Below are 26,607 nucleotides of genomic sequence, written 5' to 3'. Positions count from 1 at the left end.
TCATATAAAATAACTTATAAAGAATGAGAAATTGTCTATAGAGGGATTGAAATTGTTGGTGAAGTTATGTAGGCATGGTAGCAAGGACTAAAAGTGATGCTTATCTGGAATAAGTTCTAAATTATCCAGGAGTGCAGGTCAGGAAAGCAAGTTTTTAGCCTTTGCGACTCATTATTTTTGGGCCAACAAACTGAGTAATGGTAGATAGTTTGCTGATGAAGTAGAATTAAAGATTAGGTCACAGCTTTGTCCATAATTGATCAAAGTGGGTGACTGAAAAAGCGAGGTAGGACATGACCAGGTTAAGAAGGAAGCTGTGCTTAGGCAAGTGGTAACAGTTGTGATCATTAGAGGGAAACACAGCATCAGTAATTGTTGTGAGGAGATGCAGCATGATGATTTTGAGATAATGGCAGTCATTAGGGAGGAGTATGTAGGCCAGTAACACATTTTTCTTTGAATATGGGATTTGGAAGAGCATTCCACCCTTTCCTGACTGTACACCAGGTAAGTATATTTTAAATTTTACTTCGTTGAATTGGCCTAAAATATGCTTCTCCTAAGGCTGGTGTTAGTCATCTTGGGGATACCTGATCTAACAGTGGAGGCTTCAAAGTAGGCATTAACATATTGTTATCCAAAGGGACTAACACATTTACCAATAGGTCTCCAAATAAGTGTGCTTTCCATTAGCCATATTGTAGGCTAAGGAGACATTATTGAGGGATAATGTATAGATAAGAAGCAGCAGGCTAGCACAGTTCCACTGAAATGGACACCAGAAAAGAAGTGTTTGAGTTGGATGGTGTATTTGACCATGTCAAAGCTTGCAGAGTAATGGAAAAGGAGGAGGATTATAGCCCTGTTTAAAGATTATGTAATGTTTGATTAATTGAATGAGGTACCCTCTGCAAATCAGGTAGTCACGACTAATTTTGTTTTTTCATATAGAGTATAGACGAAATCTCAGAGTCTGATTGTTTGGATTCAGAAGTTCAATCAGAAATGGAACCGTATGTTGTACGAAGACTTTCATTTCATGCTCTGCAGCTTCCACCGTTATCCTTCAGACTAGCAGAACAATGTGATTGGGAAAAAAAATCAGAAACAGAGCACATACCAAGGCCAACAACACTTCCACTAAAGACTCTTCCTTTAATTGCTATCACCTCTGCAGACAACTCAAGGTAAGTAGAAAGTTGTAGGCCTATTATGTTCAATTTGATTATGATTCTTATATCTTAAACTGCTTCGTGCCTTCTTCCTAGAAATGTTCCTAACTCAGATATTTGCACTACCAAAATAAAGAAGAAATTAGGTTCTCTTTGGGATAAAAGTAGTTTTAAAGTGGTGGACTGGGAAAGGAAAATTGGAACTGAGTCAACTTCTGGTGATGGATGTTGTAATGAGTACTTGCAATACACGGTAATTGTTTATGATTGACCATGGACATTAGAGTATTATGTTTCATCTGTGGCTAAGATCCATCTCATTTGGTTTCGGATATCCTTGTAAATCACTGCCACAAAAAATAAATGATTCTGTTTGATCAAGCTCCATGAAGCCTGCCAGTAGTAAAATGAAAATAAATTCTCATGAGTTATTTTAAAAATAATTGTTTAAATATTGAGCCCTACTTTGGGAGTACTCATTGAACATCCATGAATGTGTCTGCACAATATTCGCATATTTGTTTGGCAAGAAGCTAGTTTAGCTAATGCACTGTATATGCAGAAGTGCGACTTGAAAAGACAGGAAAGTTCTTTGAACCCAATTTTTGTTCAACCAGAGAAGTAAAACATACTTGAACATAACAACAATACAATAATACTTATTTGAATCAAAAGGATTTGTGTGCTTTATGCCTATCATGTTGATGACTATAATGAAATTGAGATTATTATGTGGAGACTTTCCAAATGATGCACATATAAATAATGCAACTGAGAGATTAATTACGCAACGTAATAGATGGTTCTGATATAACACAATAGTTCCATTCTTGTGCAATCTCGCGTTATAATAAAATCACGCAACAGGCTCATCATTTAAACTAATGGGGCCAGAATTGCGTGATAGCCAACACAGGTAAGGAAATTTTGCATTCTACAAATAGTGTTCTAAATTTTTAAATCACGTTAAAGCCATTTCACGTTGAAGAAACACGTGTTATAGCAGAACCAACTGTACCATATGGGAAAATAGATTGAAATTGCCAATCAATTTAATGGAATTCCACTGACATGTTTGTAAGTTAAACATAGTCAGTCATTTAAAAGCAATTTGAAGGAGAATACTTTCTTTTCAGAACTGAAAGTGATCATGAAGGGATGGAGCTTATAGAAAGCATTCAGTACATAGAATTAGCCTATTTTGAGATTTATCATTCTAATTATTGAAGATCATACAATACCAAATATTCTTGAAAATTCCAGGGAACGTTTATTCATGGAACAAGTTTAACTTAGTGTGCATGATAAGGCAAAGGTTTTTTGGAGAATTATATTTTAACCAAGAAATTAATTTGATGAGTGCTTTAGTGTCAGATAGACGCTAAGTAACACATCTGCATTTAATAGGCTTCATGAGTTTGATAATATACACTTTCTGGCTTTGACTTGCCAGATTTTGGGCGCATAGGGAGAAAACAAGATCACAGCTGGATATTGTGAACAGTTTGGGCCAGGAAAGATACACTGGCATTGGAGACAACCCAGAGAATGTTCATGAGTCTTATATAGAGTATGAAGGTTCTGTTTTACGGAGAAATGTTAAATACCTTGGTCCTGGACTCATTGGAATGCAGCTGAATAATAGATGATGTTGAAACACACAAGATTCTTCAAAAACTTGACAGGATGGATGTGAATGGGTTGTTTCCCCTTGTCGGAGTATCTAGGACTAGCAGGCATATTCTCAGATTAAGGAGTCACATATTTGAGATGGAGATGAGGAGGAATTTCTTCCTTGGAAGGGAATGAATTTGTGCCCTTCTTTATCACAGAGGGCTGGAGGGGTTGTATTGTTAAATGTGTTCAAGGCTGAGGTTGGTGGATTTTTAGTAAGGGAGTCAGTAAGGGAATCAAGGGTAATGGGAAAAAGCAGGAATGTGAAGCTGAGAATTATCAGATCAGCCATGATCTCATTGAATGGCAGAGCAGACTCAATGGGCTGAATGGCCTATTTCTGCTCGTACCTCTTATGGTCTGATGAACTAATTAGTAAGCACTACATCACCCAGACTGATAATACAGCAATGATCCAATCTTATCTTCCAACACCACAGAGTGTGTCTGATGAGAAAAGAAGATCTACTTTATTTCTATTCAAAGGAAAGATGTTGCCAATGAATGCAACCAATAAAGGTAAAGTCATGTTCTCTCATTAGAGAAAGACAACCAGTGGTGGTTTAACTGAACTGTCACCACACTCCAGGCGAGGGGAGAGGTTGAGAAGAAGAAGCCTTCGTTGTAACTTCATCTGGTGCAGGAATTGAAACCACTCTGTTAACATCACTCTACTCCACAATCCCGCCAACTGAGCTAACCGTCCAACCGACATTTGGATATGCAACAATGACATTTGGCGATCTTAAAATATATAGGTTTAATTCGATGTCACTTCTTCACAATATTGTGTGTAATTTGTACTTTAAAACTTTAATACTGACCAAGGACTAGTTAAAAAAAATCAATCTTCACTCAAAACATTTTCTGCTTAATAGTTAATGTGTCAATCAGAAATACTTAATGCTGCCTTGATTAGCTGCAGTAAAATCTTAACAAGTATTAGTCCAAGAATATTGTTCAAGATTGTATAATTAAGAATAGCTCTCCATAATCCCAGAGCTGCTGACATCATTGAGGTGTTCTCTATGCAATGAAACCAGTAAAGATTGAATAATGTGGATTGAATTATTAACATTGTGCCTTAGGAATCAGTCCAGTGCCTCTTTTCCATATTGACTCCATATTTTATGGATGAAGAATATCTTGGCTGAAAGGTATAACAAAAAGTGTTGCCAAGACCCATTTTGAGTGAGACAAATTCTAACCTCTTTGTGTCTTAGTGATTAGAACTGGAGTGGGTGTACAAGACTTTAGCTGACTTGAGCACTGTACCATTTAAGCACGCCTTCCTCTGATTTGAACTTTATTTTCATTCTACAGTTCAGAATTTTATATGTGTTTATTGATTCTATTAATATTAAATACACTGTGGATCCAATCCATAAAAACCAGAGATACCTTTCAATCTTACACCCAGCCAATTTAATGCAATTCATGGAATGTACTCTCCCAATGTGAAACGTTTTAAAGCTGCCTAAATTAAATTTAATCTGCCAGTATTCCATTTGAACAACTTCAAATTCTTCATTTCCTCCTTAATTCATTTACCCTACTCATATTGAATTGCTGATAAATAGGTCCCATTTGAATTTTTTTCATCAAAAAGCAGTGGATGAAAAATGTTTAACTATTTTTAGGGTAGAGGTAGTTAAATTCTTAATTGTTAAAAGGACGCAAGATTAGTGGGGATGAAAGAATGTAGAGTTCAGGTTAAAATCAGATCCGCCACGATCTAATTAAAAGATGGAGCCGTCTAGAGACACTTACTTTTGTTTGTATTTTGATATGTCTGTGTCAAGCTGCTGAATGCAAGTAAGTGTAAATTAGTAACAACAAGAATAACAACACTCAATGTGATTGCCTATTGGTTGACTATTATCGCAAGACTGTTAATCTGGATATCTAGTTAATTCTATAATGACCCATGTTCAAGTCCTGCATGGTAGAATTTAAATTCAAAAAAATCTGGAATTAATGATATTCATGCAAGCCATTGTTGATTGTCAGGAAAATAAGTATCCAGTTCACAATTGCCCATGGAAGAGGAAACTGCCGTCCTCACCTGATCTGGCCTTAATGTAATTCCAGATCCACAGCAATGTGGTTGACCCTTACTGCCTTATGGGTAATAAATGCTGACTTAGCCAGTGAGACCCACATCCCATGAAAGAACTTTTAAAAAGTGCGTTTTGGGCATCTCCTCTCGGTGCTTCTCCCAGAGTTGCAACATTTGAGGTGAACATTTGGCCCTTTCAGTTCATTCACTGTGTAACTCCAGTGGAACGCAGTGGAAGAGATTCAAATTAGATTATGTTCCAGCCCTCTTGAATAGTTTGCAATCTATCTGAAAGTGAATATGGTCAGAGGTGAGACTCCCAGGACAGGAGTTTCTGCATCATCAATTTGTCACAAACCAACCATGATAGCACAGTGGCTCAGTGGTTAGCAAAGCTGCCTCACAGCGCCGGGCACCAGTCTTCGGTGACTGTCTGTGTGGAGTTTGCACATTTTCCCCATGTCTGCGTGGGTTTCCGCCAGGTGCTCCTGTTTCCTCCCACAGTCTAAAGATGTGAAGGTTATGTGGATTGGCCATGCTAAGTTGTCCATTTTGTCCAGGGATGTGCAGGCTAGTTGCATTAGCTGTGGGAAATGTGAGGTACAGGGATAGGGTGGGCTGGGGGTGGGCTGGGTGGGATGCTTTTCGGGGCGTTGGTGCAGACTCGATGGGCCGAAAGGCTTCTTTCCACAGTGTACGGATTTTATGATCCCATTCATTGAAGCAAGTTTCACTGGGGCTGGGAAGAACGAATTGTCCTGGACACCTGAGCAAAGAGAATTAAAGCACATACATTTCAACCAATTTACAAAGATGTCTTCAGTATCCAGGAGATGTCCCTCACATCAGGTAGGGCAGGCCCAGGCAAATACCCTCGGTATCAGGGCAATTTGTATTCAGGAAATTTTCCCTGAATCCTCAATGTTTAAGCTGGTTGGACTCAACAAACATTTAGGTCACATAACAGCCTCAACTCTCTGCTTTTTCTGCCGTTCCACTTAAATGGCAGTGTTGCCTTTCATGTGAAAGTTTCTGGAAGTCTCTTTGGAAATCTAATTCATAAAAAGAGTTTGAATAACAAACAATGAGATCATGCTACTTTAAAGGAATCATTTGTTAAATTATTTTTAATATATTACTGAGCAAATAAGCTAAACACACATTATGTTGCATTGGATAGCTTTTTAAGTGACAAATTAGTCATTGTATTGATTATTGAAACTGCATTTTGAAGATACTGCAGTAAGTCAATTGTGACATAAATGATTATGTTTTGTTTACTATCTGTGCATATGTTTATACCTACCATAAAACTTAAAGCAATCATGTTTCCTGAATTAAAACTTAAGTTGATTTCAGTTAGACAGAATCTTCCAGTCCCAGAGGTAACAAGCAATATGATGGGCACGTCAACTTCGCTGGGTAACAGTCAAAGGCTGTTTTTTCTGCTCCTGGATAAACTGAGAAGAATCATGGGTAGGTGAAGTCAATTAAAAAAAAAACTCAGATTTTCGCTGTGGAGATGAACTTAAGCTCTCCCACCTCAAAAGGTGTGTCAGGCTTCCTGACTGCAGATGTCAAGACGGTTATCTGCTTGCATTTAGACTAAGTAAAAGCACAAGTTGTTGGAATTAAATCTATGCTATCCAATTAACTTCGGCACAATCAAAATTCATTACTTCAGATACCCAACCACAAATAACAGACATGTAATTGGCAACCTTCACTTTTTTCTGGGCTTCATGGCAAGTAGTTATTGCTTTGTTCTCATAGCAATACAACTTTAAATGCTTTTTGTATTGATTTGCAGTGTAAATTCTCCAAATGTAGCTGAAGTGTGTAAATGGAAAAAGAGAGGAAGTCTCCATGGGCTGTGGTACAGCTTAAATGAGTAAAGAGATGAGGCACGCTGTGGCTGAAAGGCACAGTCAAGGAAGAGACTGAATAGCTGGATCAATGGTTTCTGGCTAGTGCAGCAGCATGGGGCACCATCAGTCCAGGAATGGAAGTGTCAATCTTGCAGCACATTCTGTCCTCTCCTGTCCTGTCCTGTCCTGTCCTGAGCAGTTTGGAGCCAAAACTGCAAAGAGTCAAAGGGAGATAGAGATCAGGGCTTAGTCAGCCTTGCCAAGCTGTGGGTCTCTTTCACAGGATCAGATGCTCTTCCTTGTCTTAACATTACTGCAGGCAATAGAATCACTGGCAAAGGGGAGATGGTAGAGACAGGGAGCCTTTGGTATGTCCTGAAATAAAGTTCCTGAGGTATTTGGCTAGTGCTTTCCCTGTCTGGAACTACCACCTTGTACCTACCTGTCTTCCTGAGATGAAGGGGTGCCTGAAATGAATTTGGAGTGCATTGTCTCCCTTTATTCTTGCAGCTGGGTGGCTACAATGATAGATTGCAAGTTTGACCATAGCTCCAGCAGCTACTGTGTGTTCTGCTGGATCTGACACTCAAAGAAAGGCACTGCCGTTTCAACGGAGTCAGCCAGCATTTGAATGCTGGAACCATGATAGCAGGCAGCCTCCTGCATCTTTCACTCTCACAAACCTGAGGGCTTCTGGCATCACTGCCTCATGTTCCCTGCTTGTCTCTGCATATGCAACATATCACTATGACCAGTGATACATCATCTGCATGGGGCTGCACAGGAGCCTGTTCTCTGACAATCTCTGGGTGTGAGAGATCTAAGGCTTAGGTTCCTCTATTGGTTGAGGGCCAGTGTCAGTGATGTGCTCACCAAACCCCAAGTCTATTCTAGATAGTGAATCTACACAGGTGAATATCTCTGTGCTGGTGGAGGATGCAGGTGAACAACATGTCAGAGTGTCCTCTGAGGGTTCAGAAATATCATCTTCAGAGGAGGTGCCATTGCTACTGGGGCAGGGTGTAACATTTTACACCTTGTCCTCTTCTGGTGTCCACTATTCGCTGTAGTGGAGGAAAATGAATTAGCTGCTGAAAATCCACTGTACCTTATCTAAATAAATATCAGACACTGTCTGCATGTCCAAGAACAGCAGACTGCAGGCTGCATCAAAGGTTTCCTATGTGAGTCCTAACCCTCCATCACTGCAGGCTCAGTCATAGTCAACTGCAAACTTAGCGGCCTTTTCTACAAAAGGGATGAGGATATGAATAGTCAACAGCCCTCTCAGCTCATGTGGGTGATCTATCCTGCAATGAATGAAAGAGAAAGATTGAAAATGACCTTAATAGATGCATGTGCATGTTATGTGCTTACAGAGTAGTGCCAGGTCGAGAATCCACCCATGACATGACCAGAAAATGCATTGCCCAGGAACGGGTAGAACTTTGGCTGACAGCCCCCTCATGCTGTCACTCAGTGCCTATCATGCATGTGGCACTGAAACTTGTGGGTGATTGGCCTGTGTGACATACCTGTGCCACGGCACAGTTACATTTAGTGATACTCCTATGTTATGGACCAGACTAAACCCCCTCAAAATATATTAAGAAGATAGCCTTGACTCTGAACATTTTCTTATTTTAAAGGTAAATGTAGGGCGTAGTGTTCTGGTTGCAATTCAATTGGTTAAACTACCAGGCTTGAAACCAAACACCCCTTATTTAAGCACTGTAATTAAAATACAGACAAAATAAAAATAAAAGAATTGGTTTAACTATAACTATTAAAATGCTTAACAAAATAATTTAAATATATTAACTACTACTAACTAACTTTTCTAATATAGTAACATCCCATAAGCACACCCATGGTAAAAGCAAATTCAGCAAAATAGGTTATCTCACATGTAATTCTAGCAGCAGGAAGAGAACTCCAGTTTTTAGCTTTAACAGAGAAAGGAATAAGAGCTTCTACATCCAGCTTCAAGATCCCAGTAACTGCTACTGAAGGCTAAAACTGGAAAAAAACTCTTGGTTCTGTGGGAGCTGGACCACACCCATTCGGGACGCTTCTATTGTTCTGACTTTAAAAAAAACCCAAGGCCTCACAAGCTGTTTACTTGTTTGCCTTTGAAGCAGACTGCTCGTCATCTCCATCTCAACATTTCCTCGTTAGAGAAAAGGACAAAATACACCTCTTAAAGCCATAGTAACACTACGATAGTAAATTTAGCAGTGACTAGATGGCATTACGTACACGTGCGAATGCAAGAGCTTTTCAATCATCTTCGAACCATGGATCTGGATTGTTTCGTGCAGCCCACAAACACTGGACTGCACAACAACCTTGTTCCAGGTCACCAGGGTCTGATCCTATCACTGGAGAAGAGGACCATCCTGGTTTCCAGGAGTGCCTCACAACCTCTACTGAGGTGTCACTGTATCTTCAGGCCAGTTCCTGTTTAGTATGAGATAGCACCGGGCGTAGTGATACTGCAATGAGACTGTCTGACTGCCCTCTCAATATGGTGCCTGGACTTTTGACCCTGCAATGCCCCAGCATGGGCAAGGGCTTCCTGCCTGCCCACCCCATAAGATTCACCTTTGAAACTGTAAGAAAAAACCCACCTCCATAAATAATGACCATAAATTACATGTTCACCCAAGTTGACCAGTTCCAGTTCCAAATAGAAGTGACAACTTCTAACATGCTAAGTGCCATAGGTAGACATCACAATTAAATTTACTACCTATTGTTATTGTTTTAAATTATTTTTACATATATATGATTAAATATGAATATACATATATATATCTATTTTATATATGACCCCTTTTTCAAAATTCACTTGGGGAATGTGAACATCAATGGCAGGGCCAGTATTTATTGCAGGTCCCTAGTTGCCCTTTAAAGGTGGTGGTGAGCAGCCTTCTTGAACCGCTTTAGCCCATTTACTGTAGGTAGACACACAATGCCCTTCAAGAAGGGAATTCCAGAATTTTGACCCAGCAATTGTGAAGGAATAGAGATATATTTCCAAGTCAGAATGGGGATGTTCCCATATATTCATGGCTCTTGTCCTTCTTGGTATTAGTGGTTGTAGGTTTGGAAGGTGCTGACCAAGGAGACTTGGAACCTTGGTTAATTTCCACTGTGAACGAATGTTTGTGAAAGTGGTGCCAATCAAGGGGCTCTTTATCCTTGATTGTGTCAAGCTTTTTAAATGTTGTTGGAGCTGTATGCATATAGACAAGTGGGGAGTATTCCATCACAGTGCTGACTTGTGCCTTGAAGATGGCGGACCGGCTTTGGAGTGTCACTTACTGCAGATTCCTAACCTCTGATCTGATCTGGTCTACATGTGACTCCAGACCCATAGCAATGTGGTTGACTCTTAACTGCCTCTGGGCAATTAGGGATGGGCAATAAATGCTGCCTGGCCAGTGACGCCCCCACCCCATGAATGTATAATAATAATAAAAAAGACCCCATATACAGACTGCAGATAAAAGAACAGAACCGGAAATGACAAGACCGTCACACCAGAGGATCATATAAATCCGGAAGGAAGCAGAACACCACTGCTTCAATTAGAGGTTGCACTGATGAAATTGCCTAGAAGAGTAACAAAACGTCTGCACACCGCAGAACAACCAGCCCGGCGAGCTAATGAGTAACTACATCCACAGCGCAAGCTACAAATTTTTGCTATGTTCCAGTACAGTTACAACACTGGCATCGACCCAATGTGGAAAATTGCTCAGGTATTTACTATACACCAAAAGCAGGACAAATTCAACCTGGACAATTACTACCCCATCAGTCTATGCTCAATCATCAGTAAAGTGATGGAAGGTGTCATCAACAGTGCTATCAAGCAGCACCTGCTCAGAAATAACCTGCTCAGTGGCACCCAGTTTGGGTTCCAGCAGGGCCACTCAGCTCCTGACCTTGTTACAGTTCAAACATGGACAAAAGAACTGAATTCCAAAGGTGAGGTGAGAGAGACAGCCTTGACATAAAGGCTGCATTCAACCGAGTGTGGCATCAAGGACGGTGAGCATATCTGAAGTCAATAAGAATCAGATGAAAACTCCCCATTGGTTGGAGTCATACCTGGTCAGATTGAGGTATACAAGAACATGACTTTATCAACAAGGTGGATAGAAAGCAATTGTTCCCCTTAGATGAAAGGTCAATAATATAGGAGCATATGTTTAAGGTGAAGGGAAGTAAGTTGAGAAGGGAAGTAAGTTGAGAAGGGATTTCAGGAAAACCTTTTTGCTCAGGTCTGGAGTCACATATAGGCCAAACCAAGTAAGGATAGCAGTTTCCTTCCCTAAAGGACATGAGTGAACCAGGTGGGTTTTTCCAACAACGGATTCATGTTCATCATTAGATTCTTAATTCCAGATAATTATTGAATTTAAATTTCACCATCTGCTGTGGCGGGATTCAAGCCCAGCTCCCCAGAACATGTTCCAGGTCTCTGGATTAATAGTCCAACGATCATACCACTAGGCCAACACTTCCCCCTATTTCTATATGTTTGTTAATAGAGTCTCATGTTGAGAATCAGGCTTCCAGAAATTCCTTTGCATGTCTCATGTTCACTTGTCCCAGTATGGTCACTTTGTCCCAGTCAAACTGATGGCCCTCATTGTCTGTGTGTATTGAGACAAGTGAATATTGCTCGTATCTTTTTACTGCCAGCTGGTGTTTGTGTATCCTGGTCCACTGGTTGCCCATTTGTCCAATGTGATGTTTATTATACTTGCTGCATGGCATTCTGTATATCATGTTGGTCCTGTTTACTGTTGGTGTGGGGTCTTTAGTCCTTGATAACATTTGTTGCAGTGTCGCTGTAGTTTTGCGTGCAATGATGATCTTATGCAGTTTTAGGAGTGTGGTTGTCATTTCTGATATATTTTTGATACCCTGCTAAAACGGGCTCGGCTAGCTAACGAACAACTGTATCGGAACAGCAAGGGGAGCGGCAAGTTCTGGAGCACAAGTCTTCAGTACTATTGCCGGAACGTTATCAGGGCCATAGCCTTGATATCACATGGAGTGAATTGAGTTAGTGATAACTGATATCTGTGATGCTAGGACTTCTGGAGGAGACTGAGATGGGTCACCTATTCGGTTCTTCTGGCTGATGATTGACGTGAATGCTCCAGCTTTATCTTTTGCACTGATGTGCTGGGCTCTTCCATTGAGGTTGGGGATATTTGTGGAGTCTCCACCTCCAGTGAGTTGTTAAATTTAACCACACCATTCATAAATCGATGTTGGCAGGATTGCAGAGCTTTGATCTGATTCAATCATTGTGGAATCACTTAGCTTTTCCTGTCACTTGCTGTTTATGCTGTCTGGCACCCATGCAGTCCTGTTATCTATCTTCACCAGGTTGATACCTTATTTTTAGATTTGTCTGGTGCTGGTCCTGGCATGCTCTCCTCCACTCTTCATTGAACCAGAGTTGATACCCTGGCTTGATAATAGAGTCCTCCTAAGGGTGTTCCCACTGCTGGTCCCACGTTTGACCTGGCAATTGGACTACTTACCTGCATTGAAAAATATAGCTATTGCTGTAATCTGTATTTATCTTTAACTATTCCCAGTTCTCTGCTGATCATTTATTCAATGATCAATGTGAAACTTTGTTATTCTGTTTGATGCAGAGCTGAGGTTCCAACTCCAAAATCTACTGAGTTCGGTTTTACTTCCAAAACATTCACTGTCTTGTCCTGACCACAGCTGCAACTCCTCTGAAGTCCTTAGCCGCTTTTTTAATCAGCCTGCAAGCAGGCACTGTGCTAACTCTCACAACGTAACTCTGCACCCCCTTTCTTTATGGTTTTGTCTTCCTCCTGCCGTACAGTGCCTCAGGACAACCCAAGATATTTTGTCATCATTTCAAGAACTTTAATTTAGTCCCCAATCAAACATTTATTCAAACTGAATAGCATGATCTGCTGGGAGACTATCCTTTGAGAAACACAAGTTTAGATAAGCTCATTGCTTCTATCCTCAGAAGCCTTGACATGGAGACTAAAAATTATTTGAAACTGAAAAACCAAATTGCTTTGATCCAATTTCTTAAATGTCTGGTCACTTGCAGTTCTGTAGACAAAGGGCTGAATCTTCTTGATGTAGAAGATGGGTCGATGACCCTCTGGCCAGAACAGCAAGCTTTCTGGGTCAATCATGTGAAAGATGATCAATGAGCAGGCTGTCTCAGTATTCTCCATCCAGTTAGTGATGGTGGTGGGTTAAGGAGGAGGGAGAGCCAACTGGTGCATCAACAACCTTTACAGCTTTTGCAGAGGCCCATGCCTCAGAAATGGGCAGAAAGAAATGATTGTGACAGAAACCTCAGGGAACCAGCACTGTCTGCAACAGCAGTCTCCAGGAGCAGCTCTTTGCAATGGGAAGCCTGTGGATCCCTTCAGGTTTGATCCTTTATGGTCAGATTGCATCATATTCTCATGATGCTTCAACTAGTTGCCTCCTCCACACAGCCAAAGTTCGAACACAGCATGGAGCACATGCAATGCTTCCAAAATTGCTGTTGAAAAATCTCGGCTAATTAACAAACATAATTAGCTTCCAATTACAGGGCAGGTTCTTGTCACCGCCCAGAAGTTGCCTTCAGCAAAAGTGAACAGAACTGGAAACATGTTGCAGAATTTTCACAACTGATTCCACTTCCATTACCAAAATTGCCTTCAACATGTCCCAGAACCTAACTTGAATGGTTTGGACATTTTGGAATTTTAGGCTCAATATAACTGTTTCACAAGATGATTCACTAAGAATCAATGACTTGCCCTGACGTTACTATAAAACCATAAAATATAGCAACAGAATTAAGCCTTCAGCCTATCAAGTCTGCTACACTATTTGATCATGGCTGATATGTTTCTCAACCTGATTCTACTGCCTTCTCCCCATAACTGTTGATACTTTTACTAATAAAGAATCTATCTTTCTCTGTCTTAAATATGGTCAGTGACTAGGCCTCCATAACCTTCTGTGGCAATGAAATCCACAGACTCACCACCATCTGGCTGAAGAAATTCCTCTTTATCTCAGTTCTAAAGAGTCATTCCCTCACTCTGAGGCTGTGCCCTCGAGTCGTAGTCTCTCCTACTCACATGGAAACTCCTTCCCCACACCCATTTACCCAGGCCCCTCAGTATTCTGTAACTTTCAATCAGATTCCCCCTCATCCTTCAAAACTCCATCGAGTACAGACCCAGAGCCCTCAACAACTCCTCATATGACAAGCCCTTCATCCCCTGGATCATTCTTGTAAAGCTCCTCTGGACTCACTCCAACACTAGCACACCCTTCCTTAGATACAGGGCCCAAAACTGCTCAAAATATTCCAAATGTGGTCTGACCAGATGTTTGTACAGAATCAGCAGGAAATCCCTACTCTTGTTTTCTAGCCCTGTCAAAATAAATGCTAACATTGCAATTGTCTTCCTAACTGCCAACTGAACCGACATGTCAATCTTGAGAGAATCCTGAACTAAAACTCCTAAGACCCTTTATGCTTCAGATTTCCGATTGCTTTCCCATTTAGAACATAATCTATGCCTCTATTCTTCCTAGCAAAGTGCATAACCTCACACTTTCCCACATTGTATTCCATCTGCCACTTCTTTGGCCACTCTCTAAGCCTGAACAAAACCTTCTGCAGCCTCCCTGCTTCCTCAACACTACCTGTCCCTCCACCAATCTTTGTGTCATCTGCATATTTAGCAATAATGACCCCAGTTCTTTCATCCAGATCATTCATGTGTAATATGAATAGTTGTGGTCCCAACACTGATCCCTGTGGAACTCCACTAGTCCCGGCTGCCATCCTTTATCCACTCTCTGCCTCTGTCAGTTAGCCAATCCTCTATCCATGCCACTACCTTGCTCCTAACACCATGGGTTCTTATTTTAATTAGCAACCTCTGTGCAGCACATTGTCAAAAGCCTTCTGGAAATCCAAACAGATCACATCCATTTGCTCTCCTTTGTCTAACTTGCTCATTACCTCCTCAAAGAATTGGAAAAGATTTGTTTGGCATGACTTCCCATTGATGAAACCATGCTGACTCAGCTTTATTTTACCATGCACTTCCAAGTACTCCTCAGTCTCATCCTGAGTAATGGACTCTAAATCTAACCAGTGCCCGAGGTCAGGCTAACTAGCTTCTTGTTTCTTGTCTTCTGTCTTCCTCCCTTCTTAAAGAGGGGAATTACATTAGCCATTTTCCAGATCTCTGGGATCCTCCCTGTCTCCAAGCAATCCTGAGTGATCACTATCAATGCCTCTACAATCTCCTCAGCCATCTCCTTCAGAACTCTGGGTGTAGCCCATTTGATTCGGGTGATTTATCCAACTTCAGACCTTTCATTTTCCACAGCACCTTCTCCTTAATGATGGCCACTACATCACCATGGGGGGTTGGTTTAGCTCAGTTGGCTGGATGGTTGGTTTACAAAGCAGTATGATGTCAACAGCATTGGTTCAATTCCCATCTCCAGCTGAAGTTACCATGAAGGACTCTCCCTTCACCTGAGGCATGGTGACCTCAGGTTAAGTCACCACCAGTCATCTCTCTCTAATGAAAGAGCATCCCCATGGTCTGGTAAAACAATGGCAACACAACAACAACATCACCTTTGCCTCTGATTCTCTACCATATCCTTAGATGCTGCCTTTCAATAAGCAATCACAGGGATTACAAATACAATCCTGCACTCTCTAAACATCTCTTCCTATTTTTATTTTAGACATATGATCTCTAAGTATAATGTTCTAAATTTAATCAAGCCAACATTGATAACTTATATTAATAACAGTTAAATCTAAACACTTATGAGTTTTCTTACAAGTGATTTAGTTTCAAATTTGAAAATATTTAGTAAATGTTACACTCTCATCAATATCCAATAACCATCATCTAATTGTCACAGCTGAGATCATTCATGTTCTAAAAATGATTTTTGAAAATAATTTTTGAAAGGATTTTTAAAATGGCCACTGTGATCACCTGACCACTGATTGAGGCAAACCAGGGAACCCATTTGAGCGAAATGAAACCTATTACATTGAGATTATCAAGTAACCAAAAGACAGGCACCAGTGAACTGTGTTAACAGCAGGAAATTCAGCTCTTTCTTCATGCACATGTGCGTTATTTTTCCATATATTGGGAAATGAAAAGTTAGCTGTGGAGTATTCAGTTTGGAAGGATATGGAGCAAACTCAAGAATATACAAGTGGACCTATATCATCATCATCATTAAGGAGAAAGGAAAATAAACATGAATTCATTCAAGCAGAGATAGTGCAAGCTACTGTCTCCATGTCTTTCCCAACCTCAAGGTTAGTGCCCAGTGAAAAACAACTTAGCACAACAACTATTCATTGAAAATACAAAATCTTCCAATTTTCCCCTGCGCCAGAATTCATTGCAACAACTAAGCAGATCTTGGGTTTAAAATCTAACACTTCAAAGACATTTTAAAAAGACTGCAAAGCCTATCCTTCCCATCTGCACCAGATACTTTCTACTTTTAATACTTCTTAAAATTTGTTTGTGTGTTTGATGTCACATTTTTATTATTTCTAAGGGGTTGATAAGGAATAACATTCTTGTTTCTTGCATTCAAAGAAACCTTGTAATTTGTTGTCTTAATTTTGATCAAGTTAATGATACTTTAATTGAAGTATCATGGCTGCATGCTTTACAAGGAATAAAAATAATTGTTATGACTGACTAAGAGAGGATTAACTGGAGGGATGCTGATTCCCCTCTTTGCCTGGCTGTAACACTAACAATGAACAAAGACAGAAGTACACAAAATTAATATGTAATTTATCAAATTGAAACATTAAACTTTATTTTCTCTTCAAACTCTCCAGCTGATTGCAAATTCTGTTGAACATGACTCAGACTCGTGAGGCTGCCCTTTTCACCATAATGACAATTTATTTTTTAGGTCAATTATATTTGTTGAAAAGCAGTATTCTAAACACCATAGCAACATTAAATTATACTAAGATACTCAGGAGTTTCCAAATAACAGTTGATGTTTTGATATGATTGCTGTGGGTATGACAAATTAAATCTTGAATGTAAATACATTTATTTTTGTGATACATTATACGGGTAGATATGAGTCACAATATTGTGTTTAAGGTTCTAAATAATTAAATGCTGTCAATCTAATTTCCTGGTACAATATTAAACATGCAGTTTATGTGTATTGAAGTAAAACTTTATTAGATTAGATTTTATGTTGTTAATAATCATCAGAAAGAGTGGCAACAAAACTAATACAAAAAGAAATGCTTATGTATGTAGTTTAACATTCGGAAGTATTTGTGTTGTATTTGTTTTCGTGATAACCAAATGGTAAATGTGTTATCCATTCTAGTGCTTATTCATACTACAAACATTTCCAAGTTCATTCCCATAATTGTCAGCATGTGTTGAGTTATTCAAATTGGAAGTAGGGGTGTTACCCTTCTGTTGTTAGTTTAATGATCAATCAAATTATCAATGACATTTTTACAAGGCTAATAGCAACATGATTTATATTGGGCAGAAAGTTATGGTGGTTCACAGTTCATGGGTATGTCTTCCTCTTAAAGTTGCTCTAATGCTTAGAATCCAGCTTCTCAACAAATATAATTTGACCTACACAATAACTTATCATCATAGCAAAAATTGCTATTCAGATGCTGCTATCTTTCAGCAAAATTGAGTTGTTTTATTTATTGTGGACATGTGGTTACATTTGGATAGGTCAAGGAAATCATTGGTTTAAACATTTTCAGCAGTGAAGTGGATTTGTAAAATTTTGGCGGTATTAATTACGCAGTCTGTTCCCTGGGTTTATGTTAAGTTAGAATCATTATGGTTAGACTAAAGGAATTAGAAAAGAAATGGTACAAATCTTTGTGTGTATTATGCATTCCAACTGTAGATAAGAGATCTAGGGAGAAATCAATGGACTGTACATAGAGACATGGCAAGCAGTAACTCGATAATATTGTTATCTGGAATAAAGTTAATCAGTGCATCCAAAGTGGTAAACACTTCTTAGAATGAATTAAGACTTTCTAAGTAAATATGTTCTTTGATTTAAATTTGTGAATGGCAACTGGACAAAACACTAAACTGCGTGACCTTGGTCTCGGCTCCGCCCTCTGCAACTGGATCCTCAGCTTTCTGACCCACAGACCACAATCAGTGAGGATAGGTAACTGCACCTCCTGCACAATAACACTCGACACTGGAGTCCCCCAAGGATGTGTCCTCAGCCCCCTACTGTACTCCCTGTACACCTATGACTGTGTTGCCAAATTCCAAACAAACACCATCTACAAGTTTGCTGTTGACACGACCATAGTGGGACGGATATCTAACAATGACGACGCAAACTACAGAAACGAGATAGAAAGCTTGGTGATGTGGTGCAATGAAAACACTCTGTCTCTCAATGTTGACAATACTAAAGAACTGATCATCAACTTCAGAAAGAAAGGAGGAGAACACGCCCCCATCTACATCAATGCAACTGAGGTTGAGGGAGTGAAGAGCATCCAGTTCCTTGGAGTGACACTAACCGACGACGTGTCCTGGACTTCCCACGTAAATGTGACACTCAAGAAGGCACAACAACACCTCTTCTTCCTCAGGCGGCTCAGGAAATTTGGCATGTCCATAAGGTCCCTCACCAACGTCTACAGATGCACTATTGAAAGCATACTGTCCAGGTACATAACGGCCTGGTATGGAAACTGCTCTGCCCAGGACCACAAGAAAATACAGAAGGTGGTGTGCACAGCTCAGACCATCACTGAAGCCAACTTTCCATCCATGGACTCTATTTACACGACTCTCTGCCGTGAAAAGGCTTCCAACATCATCGAAGACACATTGCACCCATTGCAACCTCTTCCCATCAGGCAGAAGATACAAAAGCCTGAATACATGCACCAGCAGGTTCAGGAACAGCTTCTTTCCGGTCATTACCAGACTGTTGAATGGCCTCTAGCCTCAAATAATGTAACCTGCAATGTAACCTGTCTGCCTCTAAGTTTTTTTGATCTGTACATCCTTTTCTTGCTGTGATCTGCCTGTATTGCTTGTAAACAAAAATTTTCACTGTATTTCGGTACTCGTGACATTAAAATCAAAATCAGAAGAATAGGTGGAAAATAATGACAACAAGATAATTAGTTTAAATTCAAGGATGTAAGAGGAAGGTAAAGACAGACCGAAAAGGCTTTGAAATGGAAATAAGCAAAGTTAAGTTTGATATGAAGGGATCTGCCAGCCCAAAGCCGATGGCAGAGCTGTACCGTCTGGATTCTGGATAATGTTAAAGAACAGAAGAATAAGAGTTCAGTGTAAAAACCTAGAACAGCTAACTATAAAAGAAATATTAGTGAATACTGGGTTTTAGGACGAAAAACAGAAAGCATGAAAGATGTGATGTCCTGCTGAATTTAAATAAAATCTTAACCCTGTAATTCATTGATAACATCCTTAATCTTACCCTGCACAGGCTTTGCAAGAATTGTAGGATGGGACAGAATGTAATAGATTGTGATTTAAGGGTCTTGAATGAGGGCACATAAAAATTAAGTTTAAATGTAAGAGTCTTATAACACAAAATAAAAGAGAAATTGTTTGTGAAAAGTCATTGGCCAACAGGATTAAGGAAACTCCCAAGGCTTTTTATACATATATAAAGAGCAAAAGGGTAGTCAGGCAAAGGGTTGGCCCACTCAAGGACAGGGAAGGGAACGTATGTGTGGAGCCAGAGGAAATGGGTGAGGTATTAAATGAGTACTTTGCATGAGTATTCACCATAGAGAAGGACTTGGTGGATGATGAGTCTGGGGAAGGGTGTGTAGATAGTTTGGGTCATGTTGAGATCAAAAGGGAGGAGGTATTGGGGGTCTTAAAAAACATTAAGGTAAACAGGTACCCAGGGCCTGATGGGATATACCCCAGAATAATGAGAGAGGCAAGGGAGGAAATTGCTGGGGCCTTGAGGGAAATCTTTGTATTGTCACTGGCTACAGGGGAGGTCCCAGAGGATTGGAGAATAGCCAATGTTATTCCCTTGTTTAAGAAGGGTGGCAGGAATAATCCAGCTAATTACAGGCCGGTGAGCCTTATGTCAGCGGTAGAGAAATTATTGGAGAGGATTCTTTGAGATAGGATTTACTCCCACCTGGAAATCAATGGGCATATTAGTGAGAGGCAACATGGTTTTGTGAAGGGCAGGTCATGTCTTACTAACTTGATTGAGATTTTTGAGGAAGTGACGAAGATGATTGATGAGGGTAGGACAGTGGATGTTGTCTACATGGACTTCAATAAGGACTTTGACAAGGTCCCTCATGGCAGGTTGATACAGAAGGTAAAGTTGCACAGGGTCAGAGGTGAGCTTGCAAGATGGATAAAAAGCTGGCTCAGTCATAGAAGACAGAGGGTAGCAGTGGAAGGGTGTGTTTCTGAATAGAGGGCTGTGACTAGTGGGGTTCCTCAGGGATCAGTGTTGGGACCTTTGCTGTTTGTAATATATATAAATGACTTGGAGGAGAATGTACTGGTCTGATTAGTAAGATTGCTGAAGACACAAATGTTGGTGGAATTGCGGGTAGTGATGAGAACCGTGAAAGGATTCAGCTGGATATAGATCGGTCAGTGACTTGGGCAGAGAGATGACAGATGGAGTTTAATATAGACAAATTGAGGTAATGCAGTCTGGAAGGTCTAATCCAGATGGAAAATATACAGTAAATCGCAGAACCCTTAAGAGTACTGATAAACAGAGGGATCTGGGTGTACAGGTACACAGGTCACTGAAAGTGGCAACGCAGTTGGAAAAGGTAGTCAACAAGGCATACGGCACGCTTGCCTTCATCGGCTGGGGCATTGAGTTTAAAAATTGGCAGGTAATGTTGCAGCTTTATAGAACCTTTGTTAAACCTCAATTGGAATATTGTGTTCAATTCTGGTCACCACACTACCAGAAGGATGTGGTGGCTTTGGAGAGGGTACAGAAAAGATTTACCAGGATGTTGCCAGGTATGGAGGGCATTAGCTATGAGGAGAGGTTGGAGAAACTTGGGTTGTTCTCACTGGAACAACAGAGGTTGAGGGGGGACCTGATAGAGGTCTACAAGATTATGAAGGGCATGGACAGACTGGACAGTCAGAAGCTTTTTCCCAGGCTGGAAGAGTCAGCTACCAGGGCCCATGGTTTAAGGTGCAAGGGGCAAGGTTTAAAGGTGATGTACGAGGCAAATTTTTTACACAGAGGGTGGTGGGTGCCTGGAACTCGCTACCAGGTGAGATAGTGGAAGCAGATACTATAGTGACTTTTAAAGGGCATCTTGACAAACATATGAATAGGATGGGAATAGAGAGATATGGTCCCCGGAAGGGTAGGGAGTTTTAGTTGTGACGGACAGCATGTCGGTGCAGGCTTGGAGGGCCAAAGGACCTGTTCCTGTGCTGTAATTTTCTTTGTTCTTTGTTCGAGTACTAAGGCTGTGGACTGTATTACTGGGGTTAGTGATAGATGATCTTAACTTTACAAATAGATGATTGAAAGTGAATGGAAACAGGATTTTATAAATAGGGTGGGTCTTGAATTTAGAACCATTGCTTGTGTGAGGATTAATACCAGCATGGACTAGTTTGGCTAAACCATTTTGTAATTACTGCGTAATTTCTATTGTGTGTATAAATAATATATATTTGTTCATACTTAGATACTTCCTTCATGAATCCAATGATTACCTTGTTAGCTTTCTGTAATAATACTAGTGTAGACTTTCTTTGACCTCAGTGACTAACAATAAAGCCTTCGGTATATAGTGAAACAGAAAATTAAACTTATTCTACTGTAAACAGTATTGGGACTGCAATAGAAGGTATCTTGATCAGAATAATGTAGCTAATGTAGTGAAATTTCTCAATTATTTTTCACTTCCTTCCTATTAAATTTACTCTTGTTGTCTTGCTGGAAATCCACTAATCCACTGCAAAGATTTAAGCCTGGAGTTTCCTGGACTATATACTGCAGTGTTCCTTGAAATATTGGTCCTACCAGATAATTTGACAATTGTGGTGCCAATAGTTTCAGTTTTTAATTCTCTGATTTGTTACTGCATGAATCACCGCAAGAATATACTTTTGTCAACAATTATCTTTTACACATTCTCAAATCACAACATATAAAAACTTTGTGATAAAAGGCGAGACTGGTGTTGTGACAGATTTTAGTATATTGCAGTCTACCGATAACAAACTTGTTGAGAGATGTTTAAAAGCACTCCATCCACCACCAAGACCCAGTAGCATTGTAAGATGCACTGCAGAACGCATCAAAAGATCCTTAGACAAAACTTTTGAAACCCATGGCCACTTCCATTTGGAAGGACAAGGGCAACAGATACGTCAGAACACCACCACCTGCAAGTTCCCTTGAAGCCACTCACCATCCTGACTTGGAAATACATCACCGTTCCTTCACTGTCACTGCGTCAAAATCCTGGAATTTCCTCTCTTATGGTATTGTCATTGAACCCACAGCATGTGCACTTGCAGCAGTTCAAGAAGGCAGCCCCCCATCACCTTCTCAAGGGCGAATAAATACTGGCAAGCAACAAGAGAACTAAAAAAAGCTCACCGTTGTGAGATTTCAGTGAAACAGAAGCACCAGTTTAAAAATAAGGCAGCAGAAGTTCTTCAGACAATTTCATTTTTCTTAGTTAAGTCTTTATTGGTTGACTTAACCTTGCCATTTATTATAAAGGTGTCAGAATGTTTAAAAGTTTGCAATATCAGCAAATTTAAATTATATCATCTCAATGCCTTTCCAGCCAAATCAGTATAATTCTAAGACAAGTCAAAGCTTTGGGCAACTAAGCACAATGAATGAGTTTAGAGTTTTCATTCAACTCTTTTTTTTGTGTATGTTGGCTGTGTGTCACAGTGTGAATGGCTACAACATTGTCGTCATTCCAATTCAGCTCTGACAGTTGTTTTTAAATTTCCATTGGCAAATTTGGTAATGTGTTAGAGAACAGCAATAGTTTTTAATATGGTTGTGCCATATTCAACTATTGGTGCTTGTATCTGAACCTCTGAACTAGGTGACTTTCCCCAGCATGTGTTGATTTTTGCTGGTGCTACTTCATCCCATGCTGTATCATTCTTTAATATTTAAAGAATATTAAACTCTGAAGGATTTCTAAAATGCTACCACAGTAGACTTTTGGGCTTCTGCTGAACGTTTGTGGGAATGTATTTCAGCAAGGGAAATGGTAAATATTGACCGCATTCTTGAGGTCAGTCAGTTTAAATGTTTTGTGCCAATTTAGTGGAAAATTCACTGTTGTTGTCAGAAGCTTTCTAAGAGGAGCAAAAGGACATGGGAAATGGGATGAGACTGAAGCTTTAAAACATGGCTGTCAAAATTTGAAGGAATCCAACTAGTTTAAGTTAGACCAGCTTACATTGACATAAAAATTGATGATGTTTTCCAAATGCTAAAAAAAAATCCTTTAAATGGTTATCAGCTACAATGGCAAGACTGAATTGCAGGCTCAATTTGGAACATTAAGGAGAACAGTTACAACTGGAGTGACCTTCAGCCTTCAATGACCTATTAGAGTAATCTAAGGATGAAGCGAGGGCTTTTACCAAAACCCCATCTAAGATCTTGGAATATTACATTTGGTGATGAGTAAAGCAGGTTATGAAGTGTGGTGTGTATACAGAGAAATTTAGTAAGACATTCAGCTCCTTGAACCCCCTCTGCTGTTTAGTTAGATCGCGGGTGCTCTGTATCTCAATTTGATTCAATGTACCAGCTTTTGCAGCATATATTTTAAGCAATGATTTCAGTTTTGAAAATTGAATTCGATGCAGCATTTCCAGTCGTCTCAAGGACAATATTTCAATTTCCACTACTGTTTATGTATCAAAGCGTCTCCTAATTTTACTATTTAAATGGTCTGGCTCTAATTACAGGATTCTGTCTTGTTCGACAAAAATATATTGGTCTGGAGGAAAATGATATTGCACTCATACATTTAATATTGAGTTATGGTTCTCACTTTACCATTTGTATGAATATCTACTTGGATCTGCTGTCTACCTAATGAGCACTTAACTGAGTCCCCAGGGCCTGTCCACCACCGAAAATGCACAAATCAGGAATGTGATGGAATACTCCCCAATTACTTGGATTGTACCACTTTATCCCACACACTGCAGAAGTTCACTGAGGCTCCCCAAAATCCCTTTCCACACTGGCAACTACTGCCATCTAGAAGGACAAGGGCAACAGATACATGGGAACACCACCACCCACAAGTTCACGTCCAAGCCACTCAACATCCTGACTTGAAAATATAAATCCATTTTGTTCACTGGCGCTGAGTCTAAATCCGGGAACTTCATCCCTAACATCATTGTAGGTGTACCTAGACCAAACAGATTGCAGCAGTTCCAGAAAGCAATTCACCACCCCATTCTCGAGGACAGTTCAAGATGGCTAATAAATGCTGGCAGTGATGCCCACTTGCCTCGAATACTTTAAATTATTATTGGGGAAATTGGCGATTCATAATTCAATGAAACTAGGGCCAAGAGAGAAAGAGTTGACCTCGTATCCAAGATAAACTAGGAGAAGGCACAGGGATGGGAGGGCAGGTGGGGGAATGAAGGTGGTAGGAGCAATGCTAGAAAAATATAAAGATAAGAATAAGATCAAGCCAATCTGCCGATCGTCAGTTTCAATTTCACTTACCCACAGACTCTCCATATTCCTTTGTCTCAGTCTTAACTATATTCAGAATGGTTGAATGTGGCTTAGCTCTCATGGACAAGGGTCAGTATGTGCCAGAGACTGATGAATGGTTAAATAAGTTTGTGAACTCATTGTTGTTTGGGGTGAGGACAAAAAGGGACAATGACAGGAGTTTAAAAAAAATTGTTGATGGTGAAGGAAAAAGAGACCATGCTATTGTGGGGATGTTCGAATCAGAGTAGGGTCTAATCATGCTTGAGGTGTTCTGACAATGACACCGACTGGGTTAAGTTGAGTCTTCTCTATGAATTGTAAAGGCAGTGACAAAACGGCTGCCTGGAGATCATCTGGCAGAGATTATGCTAGCATTTTCAGAGTAGATCACAGAATTGTTACAGTGTAGTAGGAGGTGAGTCGGCCCATTGTGCCTGTACCAGCTCTCTGAGTATTTTGACTTTGTGCCAAATTCCTGCCTTTTCTCCACAACTCTGCAAAATAGACAATTATTTAAATAGAAACAATGCCCTCTTAAATGTCTTCACCACATTTCCAAACAGTGCATCCTTAACCCGGGTCACTTGCTGTGTCAAAAAGCTTCTCAGATGCTGACGATTTCCAATGAATAAGAGGTCAGTCAACTCAGTGCATGTATTGGTTTGATTTTCTTTTTAATCATGACTACGATTTTCACTGTCACATAGGTTCTGAGCTATATCCATTCAAATCTGAACACCCCATATTTAGGAGACCAAAGATGGAAACAATTTAGGCTGATTTAGACAGAATGACCAAGAGTGAGAAATTTGCATAAGTAGAACTTGAAGTATCTTGCAAAACAAGTTCTTTTTAAATGGATTTTTGGAGCTCTAATTCTATCATGTGAACTCTCTAGGATTGTTAATTCTAGACCATTGACAATCATCCAGGACAAAGCAGTATATTGTATTCAATAACTTTTGTAAATAAATCATGACTACACATGTCCCTGAGTTTTGACTGAGTAGTACCTGAAGAGAGAGTGCAGGGTGAAATTTTGGTAATAGACAATTAAATGGCAGTAGTAAAAGAGGAACAGATAGTCATTTGATGGCCATATGGCTGGCATCAAACCCCAACAGAACTGCAATATTTGGCAGCTGTGGCACATAACACGTCTACACAGAGTACCATCTTCCAGCTGGCTTTTTCGACCGGCCTAAAGAACTCTGCCCTTAAATATTATAATAAATTGAACACCAGAAATTCTGCTTCTGGTTCTATGCAACAGTGGAATCATATAATTCCTGCCTTTTTATGTTTTCTATTCTTTTTAGCATTGTGCTTTTAAGATCATATGATCCTAAAAGATAGAAGCAGGGGTAGGCCATTTGGTGCCACGAGCCTGCTTTGCCATTCAATAAGATCAGTCAGACAACCTTTGAGTCTTTGTTGATCAAAAATTTGTCTAACTCAGATTTAAATATATGAGGGGAGATGATGGTCTAGTAGTGTTATTGCTAGACTATTATTCCAGAGATGCTGGTTATGTTCTAAGGAGCCAGGTTTGAATCCTGTAGATGGTGGAAATTGAATTCAGTAAATATCTGGAATTATGAGTCTAATGATGACCGTGAACCCATTAACAAAAACAGAAATTGCTAGAAAAACTCAGCAGGCCTGGCAGCATCTGGAGAGAGAAATCAGAATTAACATTTCAGGTCCAGTGACCCTGCCTCAGAACAGCATTTTCTGTGTCTGTTTCTGATTTTCAACATCCACAGTTCTTTTGGTTTTTATTATGAAGCCATTGTTGATTGTCAGGAAAATCCAATCTGGTTCACTAATGTCCTTTAAGGAAGGAAACTGCAGTCCTTCCCCAGTCTGGCCTACACTTTACTCTTATGAATGAATGAAAATAAAAAATCAGGATAGTCCATATCCATTACCTCAAGGTTAGTTAATGGACCAGGAAATGTAAAGGCATCTTTACACT

The 26,607-nt window shown here is 40.0% G+C and overlaps 1 protein-coding gene across 1 annotated transcript in view; it reads left to right on the top strand.

Moving 5' to 3' along the window:
• LOC109920608 (cAMP-specific 3',5'-cyclic phosphodiesterase 4D-like) overlaps positions 1–26,607 on the top strand; it is a 997,263-nt gene that overhangs the window by 111,823 nt on the left and 858,833 nt on the right. The window contains exon 2 of the mRNA XM_048595692.1: positions 952–1,187. Coding sequence (XP_048451649.1) covers positions 952–1,187 — 236 coding nt within the window. The remainder of the gene's footprint in view (positions 1–951; positions 1,188–26,607) is intronic.

Source organism: Rhincodon typus, chromosome 1 (assembly GCF_021869965.1).
Source record: "Rhincodon typus isolate 14 chromosome 1, sRhiTyp1.1, whole genome shotgun sequence".
NCBI classification, from domain to species: Eukaryota; Metazoa; Chordata; class Chondrichthyes; order Orectolobiformes; family Rhincodontidae; genus Rhincodon; species Rhincodon typus.
The sequence above is the reverse complement of the archived record's forward strand: the minus strand, read 5'-3'. Positions and strand labels throughout refer to the sequence as shown.